Below are 10,250 nucleotides of genomic sequence, written 5' to 3' on the forward strand. Positions count from 1 at the left end.
CTGCTGGGCGACGGAGGCCACACCCATTCCCTTGCCCCCCCGCCCCCCGCCGCCTCGCTCTGCCCTCCCCTCCCATGCTGCCTGTCGGTTTCGCCGACTCTCGGCCAAGCTCCGCCTCTGCCTGAGGTCCCGCCCCTCCCCGTACGCCCCTCCCCTTCCCTCGCGCCCCGCCTCCGCCCTGCGGTCGCTCGGGGGAGGAGTGCGCGCTGCTGCGTCATCGCTAGTGGCCGGTTTGAATGAGCTTCGTCGCATCTAGTCCGCCGCCCCAGTAGCGCGTCCACCTTGGCCACCTCCACGAGCATTTTCTGGTCCCTTTCCCTCCGCTGACCTCGCCAGGCCCAGCCCTCCAGCGCCCCTGCCCCCCTCGCTCCCCACCATGCCGCTGTACTCGGGTGAGCTCCGGCCTCGCCTCGCGCCGCGCTCGCGGGCCACCCGAGGCCTCCGCGCGGGCCTGGGCTGCAGAGTCGGCGGCGGCCCGGGAGGCCCGGGGAAAAGTGCGCGGCAGCGGGCCGAGCCGGGCACGGGATGGCCACGTGCGGTAGCGCTCGCCTGGGGGCTGGCGGGCGGGTGGGGTGGGGGCGGAAGTGGGGAGCCTTTCGGAGTCGTGACTCTGCAGAATAGTTTCTGTCGCGATCCTAGTGTGCTGGGAGAGGTGAGGGTGTGTCCAGGGCGCCGGACCAGGGTGGAGGTGGAACGGCTACTGTGGGCTTCCTGGAGGTAGCCGTGGACGGGAGCAGGGGAAGAGGATAAGGATGGAGGGACCCGGGATGTGAGGTGAGCCTTCATCCCGCATAGGCTTTCCCTCTTGTAACAGTTTTAGTTCTAAGCCGAGACAGCTTGCAGACCTGTTTTTGCTTTTCCGTTTTCATTCATCTGTTGTGTTGAATTTGTCAGAAGTGGCGTGCTTGCTTTGAGAGGTAGATGGATGCACATATCCACGGATGTCGTTACTGTTTGACATTTTACAGGGATCGCTTGCTTGACGACCCCCCGTGGTGTTGGTCAGAAATCACATTTTTTACTTACTTTATAGACCTTACTGTGTCTCAGACTTACTCAAAATGGCTTGACTGTCTAATAGAGCCACCACTCACATTTTAGGTGCCATTTTGAATAAGGTATAGCCGAGTCTGCAAGTGTGCAGTACACATCTTATTTAAACCAATTTTAAGTGTTAACTGGTACATAATTGTGTTTATTTTTTTCTTGCAATACGGAGGATTGAACTCAGAGCCTTCATATCCCCAGCCCTTTTTATTTATTTTATTTTTTTTATTTTTAAAGAGGGTATTGCTAAGATGTCCAAGCTGAGCTTGAATATGAAGACCTCCTGCCTCAGTGTCCCAGAATGCTTGTGTTATAAACACTTGCCACCATGTATATTTATATTTATATTCATATTTGAAACAACCATCATTACCATCTGTCTCTGGAAATTTTTTGTTTTCAAACTTAAACTGTGTACCCACTGAACAGAACTCCCAGCAGTGCTTTGCGGCACACAACTAAAATCCCATAACCTCAAGCTGAGCCTGGGCTGCAAAACAGGTTCAAGACCAGTTTGGACAGTATAGTGAGATCTTGTCCTACAAAATTAAAAACAAAATTCTGTTTTTGTTTATCTTGGCCTGTTGACAACAACACTAGCTTTTTGTCTAAGAATTTGACTATTTTAGGTACCTTGTTATATGTTGAATCTTACCGCATTTGTCTTTTTGTGACTTGCTTATTTTCCTCAGCATAATGTATCCAATTCAGTGGTGTTGTGGCGTTTGTAAGAATTTCCTTTTTAAGGCTGAACAGTAGTCCAGAGGGTGTTATTCTTGTTTTTCTTAAGTGGTACTGTGAACATGACCAGATGAATACCTGATTGTTGTCCTAAGGGCTGCGAAGTGGGATTTCAGTTTTTTGTTTGAAATAGGGTCTCACTCTGCAGTTAAAGCTGGCCTTGAACTCACTGTGTAGCCCACGCTGGTCTCAAACTCCAGTGATCCTACTGCCTCAGCCTTCCAAGTGCTGAGATTACAGGTGCTTGCCATCATTCCTGGACGATTTCTGTATTTTTAATGATTTTGTTTTATCTTTAGATTCTTCTTAATATTTGAGCACCTATTTCTCAGGAATAACACCTTTTATTTCTCCCACACCTTTATCTTTTTTTTATTTAAATTTTTTTATTTTAAAGAGAAGAAACAAAAACTGCAAAAAACAAAAACCTCTACAATTTCAAAACAATATGATAGGGTAACAGTGGCCAACACATTGTATATTGTTATCTTCAAATCAGTTACTCAGTGTATAAGATACCAGCATTTAATTGATCTTTTTTTTTTGTGGTACTGGAGATTGAACTCAGGACCTTGCACTTGCCAGGCAAGTGCTTATTCTACTGAGCTATCTCCCCAACAATCTTTTTAATACTTAGTGTTAACGCAAGTAAGAATTGATAGTAGTACTTTAATGTTCCAAAGTCAATTTTCTGCTTTTCTTGGAAAGGATAGTAAAATAATACTTGAATACCCACACCTTTATCTTATTCAGAGTTTGTATTCCTTAACATGTCCTCACTGTTCTTCTTCTTCTTCTGAACTCAGGACCTTGCACTTGCCAACTATTCCACTGAGCTATCTTGCCGGCCCCCTCGCTGTCCTTTTTCTTCAGATATATATATATATATATATTTTTTTTTTTTAATCCTATTTGTAAACTAAGCTTTTCCCCTTTACTCTCTTGAGTGCTTCTTTAATTAAACATCATGAAGGTCATGAACTTTATTCTGGAAAATAATTCAGTGTGAATAGAGATTCAGTTAAGTTTGTAGAGATTGTTGGAATATGATTAGAAGACTTGGTAGTTACTAATGAGTTTTGTGATATTTAGTGAATCAGTTTCTCTTAAGTCTGTTTATATAATGAAAAATTGAATTATAGCCATCAAAATTTTATTCAGGACTGTCTTTTTTTTTTGAGAGGGGAATCTCATCACTGTATAGTTCAGGCTAGTCTTGAACATACTATGTAATCTAGGCTGGCCTCAAACTCATGGTGATCCTCCTGCCTCAGCCACCTGAGTGCTGGGATTATAGGCATGCATCACTGCCGTCAGCTGCATGTCATTCTTAAGTAAATATTATTGGTATTAAAAGATATAGACATGAAGGGCAAGTGTTGATTTTTGAGAACCACCTAAATCCTGGCCTGATGATGCATGTACATGTAATTCCAGCAGTTTAGCTTAGTGAGACCCTCTCAAAATAAATATAAAAGGCTGGGAATGTCACTCAGTAGTGAGTCACTTGCCTCTAGTGTGCAGACTTGGATTTAGTCTCCTCCAGTATGGGTGGGGGCTCGGGGGGAGAATTAGTCTGATAGATGATCCCTAAGGTTTTTCTAAGTCTGAAGCCTTATTTTATAAATGAAAAAAAAAAACAAAAACTCCAAAACACTCTGATTTGGTTTGCAGTTACTGTAAAATGGGGAAAGGAGAAGTTTGAAGCTGTAGAGTTGAATACTGATGAACCTCCAATGGTGTTCAAGGCTCAGCTGTTCGCACTGACTGGAGTCCAACCGGCCAGGCAGAAAGTCATGGTGAAAGGAGGGACCCTGAAGGTATATCCCACTCTGTTTCATTGTGAAATTAACAAGTAGAAATGTTCTTTTTTTCTCTTTTTGAGACAGGGTCTCCTTATGCAGCTTAAGCTGGCCTTGAGCTCGTTTTGTAGCTCGGTTGGTCTTGAATTTACAACAATCCTGTGCCTTGGCCTCCCAAGTGCTGGTATTACAGGCATGCGCCGCCATGCCTGGCAAATGCTCTGTTACTGTGGCATTGGAAGTATTTTTTTACTCAAGGTATATGGTCTGTGAGGTTTAACTGTCTATTCATGTTGTAGGAAGACCACTGTACCTGAAAGGTATGTAAAAACTGTGTAAAAGAATCATTTCAAATAGGTACTTCTGCAAACTGAGGATGTATTAAAAATATTGATTTTAGACTAATATTGATTTTGTGTAGACTAATAAAGTTTATTATTATGTCTTTAGTAATTCTGTTACATGGGAAATTTTCTGTTAAAATATGAAAAAATATGGTTAGGCTTGTTTTTTAAAAAATGCTATAGAATGTGTTTTTGTACATGTATTTGGATGTTGAAATTCAGCCCTTCATTGTCTTTACCAAGATCCTGAACCAAAATCCTTATATTTTTTGTCTTCCTTTTTGGTATCTCTTGTCCTTTTATTTTTTTAATTTTAATTATCATTATTTTTTTTTTTTTGTATTTTAGGGAAGGGCCTACAGGGTGTTCAGGGTCTCTACTAGATCTGACTGGGAGTGATCTGCCTGTTTACAGTCTCCCAAGAGCTGGGATTACAGGCATATGCCACCATGTCCGGTCTCAATTGCAATCTCAGGCCCCCCCTCCCGCTCTGCAGTCACGCCCTTTTAAGAGTGATTGTTACTTCCTAACTGGTGATGGGAGAAAAAACAATTTTAAGAAGAAAAAGAATGAATATTCCTTATAGTTACTTTAGTGGTGTTTTTTGTTTGTTTGCTTGGGGTTTTTGATTGTTTTGTCTGTGGGTTTTTTTTTTTTGTTTTTTTTTTTTCCCCCTGCAGTGCTGGGGATTGAACTCCAGACCTTGTGCTTCCCAAGCAAGCACTTATGCTACTGCGCTATCTCCCTGGCTCTTGTTTTTGAGGCAGGGTCTTTTCTTTTCTTTTAAGCCTAACGTACATTTAGGTTTAAGATGGACCTTAATAAGTTGATGCTGTATTATTGCTCCATTTCTCAGAAAAACTCCAAATTTAAGGTATAAGGGATAATTCTAGCATGGTACACCAATAAAAAATGCACAGCATGACTAACTAAGATAGGCAAGGCTAAGAGCTACTGTCAGACCTTCAGCATATAGCAACTCTCTTCCCAAGATTGTACTAGGTCTATCAAGAAAAGCTATGAACAGCAACATCATAAACACAGAAATGACATTTCTGGGATGTCCTTACCTAAGGAAAAGATGGAGGCAAGTTAACACAAGATTCATTTAAAGATATACCAAAATGAAAATCTCTTAAGACAAAATGTCTTTAGTGGGTGACCAGATAGCCTAGCAGGCGCAGGGACCGGGGTTTGGTTCCCAACCTGCCGTGCAGGCCCCCCCCCCCCACCCCGTGGTGATTGAGATGGGCATGGTGGTGTGCACCTGTAATCCCAGCACTTGGGAGGCTGTAAACAGGAGAATCACTATGAGTCTGATCTAGTAGTGAGACCCTGAACATCCTATAGACCCTTCCCTAAAAATACAAAAACGAAAAGCAACAACAAAAAAACTGGAATGCTCAAGATCAATGGACTGTAAGCAATCATTCTGTCATGGTTTCCCCTCAGCCTTCAATAACTTATTATATTTGAAATTTCAGGAATGTGTCACACAGAATAGATTAAACAAGTCACACAGAATTTGTTAAATACCACCCCTCCCTTGCCCTCTGCTCCCAGCATACTCCCTTAGAGTAGTGTAGGCAGAGAAGACCTAACTATTGGAAGGAATCCCTAACACTCTTTTAAGGTAGAAGTCTGGTTAGTCCAAAAGGGTTCCTTCTTTTAAGGGTTTCAGGAAACTAGACACTGCAACTTTATTATTATTGGCAGCATTTGTTTGGAGCAAATTCAGCTCCAGGAACTGCATGGTTGAAAGCAGGAGGGGTTCCACAGTTGCCCCAGTTCCTTCCATCATAGCATCATGGCCAAAGCGTTCACTTGTTGGTGGCATCAATCCCAAGGTTCCATTGGGCATCATAGTGGCAGGCCTGGGAGGAGCTGGGATACCAGCTGGCACTGGAGCAGGGGGCCTGGCGCCTCTGTTGTGTATGCCCATAACAGCTCCCATAGCTGTCTGGCCCATCCATATCTCTTGTTCTTGCGCATCAGGGAAGGTTCCCTTGAATCCTTCCTGCTGTTGCAGTATCATCTGTTTTTGTTGCCGCTGCCTTTCTTTACAGCTCCTATACTCCTCTTCCTGCTGGAGCTCCAGTTGCGTTTGTAATTGGACCTCTTGGTTATGCAGCTCTTCCATTCGCTGAAGTTCTTTTTGGCATCTCATCAGATCCTGTTGAGGCAGGGTCTTGCTGTGCACTTCAGCTGGCCCTCAGTTCAGTGTGTAGTGCAAACTGGCCTCAAATTCATGGGAATTTTCCTGCTTCAGCCTCCCAAGTGCTGAGGTTACAGATGTGCACCACCACCCCTGGCTTGGTATTTTGATTTTTATTTAGCACATCAAAGTGAAAATAGTTCTTAATTTCTTCGTAGATGTGTGAAATTTAGGACTTAAAGATTTTTGGGCATTGAAGTATTGTTAAGGTTGTTCTAGGCTATCTCTTGGTATAATTTTTATTAGCACTTGAATTCTTAAGAGTGTCTTGGTTTTAGCTGCATGTGGTGGCACACACCTGTAATCCCAGCACTGGGAGGCTGAGGCAGGAGGACTGTTAGCAAGTTCCAGACCAGTAGTGGGCTACAAAGTGAACTGAGGGCCACCCTGAACTGCATGTAACCCTGTCTCTGCCCCCCCCAGTCTTGATTTGGATAATAAATTAATCATAGTGATTTAGGCCATATGGTATAATTTACTGTTTCTTCTTATCATGTAAGCTAGTGATTAGCTTTCCTGTTTCCACACTTGCAGAAAATTAGGATCTGTCATTTGTCATCAGTCAAGCATTTAGGTTTAGTACTTGCTAAGTGTTTTTTGAGATAGGGTGCAGTTTAGGCTGGCCTTGAACTTGCCTCAGTCTCCCTTGTGCTGGGATTATAGGTAGGTGCCACTGTACCCAGCTGCTTGCCAAGTGTGTTTGTAGTACTTGGACTGTTTTACATTGTGTTACTTTATGCATTTTAAGCAATTGTTTGAATACTTGGCTTTAGGACTGCATATGTTTAAAAGCTTTTATTGCAGTAATTTTCAACAAAATCTGCATATAAAATACATTTTTATTTCCAGGTAGCTTAAAATTCATCTATTCGTACAAAGGTAGTTAATTTTTATTTTTTGTCTTTGAAACAGGATGATGATTGGGGGAATATCAAAATAAAAAATGTAAGTATTGACTCTCACTGTAATGGAGTAACCAAACTGTTGAACCAAAATAAGTTCCAAGTGACTTTTTTCCCCATATGTACATCTAGGTGTTCCAGCCCCAGGTACTGAAAGTTCTTTGCTTTTCCTATTGTTTTGTATTAGTTTTTCTTGAAAAGTCAATTGTAGGTCTATTTTGGGGCTCTTGTTTCATTGATCTTGATTATTAAAGTTTTATAATGTCTTGAAATAATGTAAGTTCTCCAACTTTTTCTCTCTTTTAAATAGTATTTTGGTTCATTTGCATTTATGTACTGTTTTAAAGTAAGTCTGTTGGTTTGTGTAGTTCAATTCCTGGGATTTTGTTGCAGATTACATGTATAATCTGTAGTTTAGTTTGTGGAGAATGAATCTTCATATTGGGTACTATAATCCTTGAAATGGTATGCTTCCTCATTTGTTTAGGTCTTTATTTTATCCTAGAAGAACTGTAGTTTTTCACTGTGGAGATCTTCTTTTTCCATCATCAGGCTTTGAACTTAGGGCCTTGCCTGTGTTAAGTAAGTGCTCTGCCCCTGAGCTGTAAATATTCCTCCACTTTTTTAATTTAATTTTTTATTTATTTTTTTATTTGTGTGTGTGTGTGTGTGTGTGTGTGTGGCCAGCTCAGCCCACCAGGGGGCGGGGCTGGCTGGCATGTGGTGCTGGGGATTGAACCGCGGTCCCTGTGCTTTGCTAAGCTTGTTCCAAGTAGGTGCTTTAGACCACTGAGCCAACTCACCAGCCCCCACCTCCACTTTTTTTAAATACAGGGATTGAACCCTGGGGCTTTACAGTGGACTACAACCCCTGTCCCTGCATTTTAAAAACTTTTCATGCAGGATCTTGCCAAGTCACTACGTTGCCCAGGCTGGGTTGGACGTGGTGATCTTCCTCACATAGTCTTGGGAATACAAGTGTAAACCACCATGCATCTGCCTTTTTATTTTGAAAGTGTTTCACCAAATGTCCAGTCTTCTTTGAACTTGTCATCCTCTTTCAGGTGTTACGTGTGCTCAGCCTTGTGTATAGTTTTTAGAACTGGATGTTACTTTGCTGTAGCATTTGATTATTTAAAAAAAATTGATTTCATGTGTTAATGGCTAGAATGGTAAAAAGTTGCTGGTTTGTTTGTTTTAGTTTGGTTTATCCTGTGACCTTATAATTACTTAATAGTTGTAGTTGTATTTGGGTATATTCCATTGCATTTTCTATATATATGGCCATATTATCTGCAAATAATGATAGTTTTATTTCTCTTTTTAATCTTTATGACTTCTAACTTTTTGGAGATGTAATTGATAAATAGTGACTTTTATAGTTCTTTTAAAGATAGGTCTTGTGAGGCTGCAGTGACAAATTTTTGATTCCCCTCATGGTGCCTAGCTCACAGGGTAGTTTATAGATCAGTAAGGAAGGTAGAGCCTCTGAAACCATACCAGCATCTAACTACACTAACATCTTTTTTTTTTTTTTTTTCTTTTTTTTTTTGTGGAACCGGGGATTGAACTCAGGCCCTTGCACTTGCCAGGTAAGCGCTTGTTTACTGAGCTATCTCCCCAGCCCCTTCTCTTACTTTTTTGAGACAGGGTCTTGCCATGCAGTTCAGGCTGACCTTAAGCTTACTTTATAGCCCAGGCATGTCTCAAATTCACAGTGATCCTCCTGCCTCAGTCTCCCAAGTGCTGGGAGTGCTGGCATTGTAGGTGTGCACCACCATGCCTGGCTTTAGCATTCTTAATACAAAGGTCATTGTAAAACTTCCAGGTGTACAATGACATAAAAAATCCTAATGTTCATGTAGAAGCTCTTATAGTTTATCATTGGCAATTAGAAATATTTTCAATTATTTTCTTTGATGTGACAGGCTCTGTTTGTTCATTTTGAGGAAATGTAGACTATTTACACCTAAAGAAATTTTATGGTTTGTGGATTGTTTTAAGTAAAAATTGTATTTCGTGATATAAGTAGCTAGTCTACAACTTTTGCACAAATGTTTTTCTTTAAGGCTGCTATTACTTATTGGTATCCAACATGTTTGTATGGATTCTTATTTTTTTCATATAGAATATCAAAAGAAAGCTATTCAAAAGTTGAGATTTAATAAAATTAATTATTTTTATTCATTTTTCTGTCGCTGCCCTGATGATGCTAAGCAACTGTCAGTTTTACTTAGTCTATCTTTAGATCTTTAGTGCCATCAGTGTCATATCGGAGTAGTGGGAAAGGGAAGTAATATACTGGTATTATGAAAATTATTTTGAATTTGCAGACTAGAACCTTTGGGACCAGTGGAGGCTCACTGCACTTTGAGATTTGCAGCCTGGGATAATCCCTTGAAATGATGATATATTTGGTTCCTTAATATGTTGTTGGCTTTTATTTTCGTATGTTTCAAACGATGTTTACATATATGTTAATGAGGTATATGTGCTTTTTTATTGGATATAAACATAACTCTTAAGGATTTTCATAAACTTCTTTATATGTAACAGGGGATGACTCTGTTAATGATGGGGTCAGCAGATGCTCTTCCAGAAGAACCTGCAGCTAAAACTGTCTTTGTTGAAGACATGACAGAAGAACAGCTAGCTTCTGCTGTAAGACAGAAAATTTTGTGTTTGATCAGTACTTTTTTAACTACAGTTAATAAGATGTTGTTTGGGATGTAGCATCTAAGCACTGTAATCCTTAATATCAAGATATATATGTTTTAGTCATAAATAAGATTTTATTTGTTTTGAGAAAGGGTTTCACTGTGTAGTCCAGGCTGGCCTTTAACTTATTATGTAGCCCAGGCGGCATCAAATTTATAGCAATTCTCCTGTCTCAGCCTTCTGAGTGCTGGGATTCTGGTGTGTACTATCATACCTTGCTGAAACCTTCCATGTTACATCTTGAATACATGTTTTTCCTTTTGTGGTGCTAAGACTTATAGGGCATTCTGCATGTTGGGCAAGTGCTGTACCACTGAGCTGCAGCTCAGCTGCAATTCTGAATATAAATGGAAAATCAGTTCAAAAACTGGCCAACACATATGTATCAAATATTTTATATATTTATAAACATGTAGCATTTATATAATTTTTTAAAATATGTTTCTATGCATTTTTCTGTCCTCTTTTCCTTTTTTTTTTT

At 40.7% G+C, this 10,250-nt stretch overlaps 1 protein-coding gene across 2 annotated transcripts in view; it reads left to right on the forward strand.

Moving 5' to 3' along the window:
• The first annotated feature begins 209 nt into the window (after positions 1 to 209).
• The window catches only part of Usp14 (ubiquitin specific peptidase 14), a 36,924-nt gene continuing 26,883 nt past the window's right edge, over positions 210 to 10,250 (forward strand). The window contains exons 1-4 of one of the 2 annotated variants that reach the window (XM_004635784.2): positions 210 to 392; positions 3,463 to 3,608; positions 7,062 to 7,094; positions 9,608 to 9,712. In XM_004635784.2, coding sequence (XP_004635841.1) covers positions 377 to 392; positions 3,463 to 3,608; positions 7,062 to 7,094; positions 9,608 to 9,712 — 300 coding nt within the window. In that variant the 5' untranslated portion in view covers positions 210 to 376. Of the gene's footprint in view, positions 393 to 654; positions 775 to 3,462; positions 3,609 to 7,061; positions 7,095 to 9,607; positions 9,713 to 10,250 lie in introns of those variants that run through there. The other variant, XM_023720366.1, reaches the window with a different exon arrangement.

This window comes from Octodon degus, unplaced genomic scaffold (genome assembly GCF_000260255.1).
Source record: "Octodon degus isolate 3935 unplaced genomic scaffold, OctDeg1.0 scaffold00075, whole genome shotgun sequence".
Lineage (NCBI taxonomy): Eukaryota > Metazoa > Chordata > Mammalia > Rodentia > Octodontidae > Octodon > Octodon degus.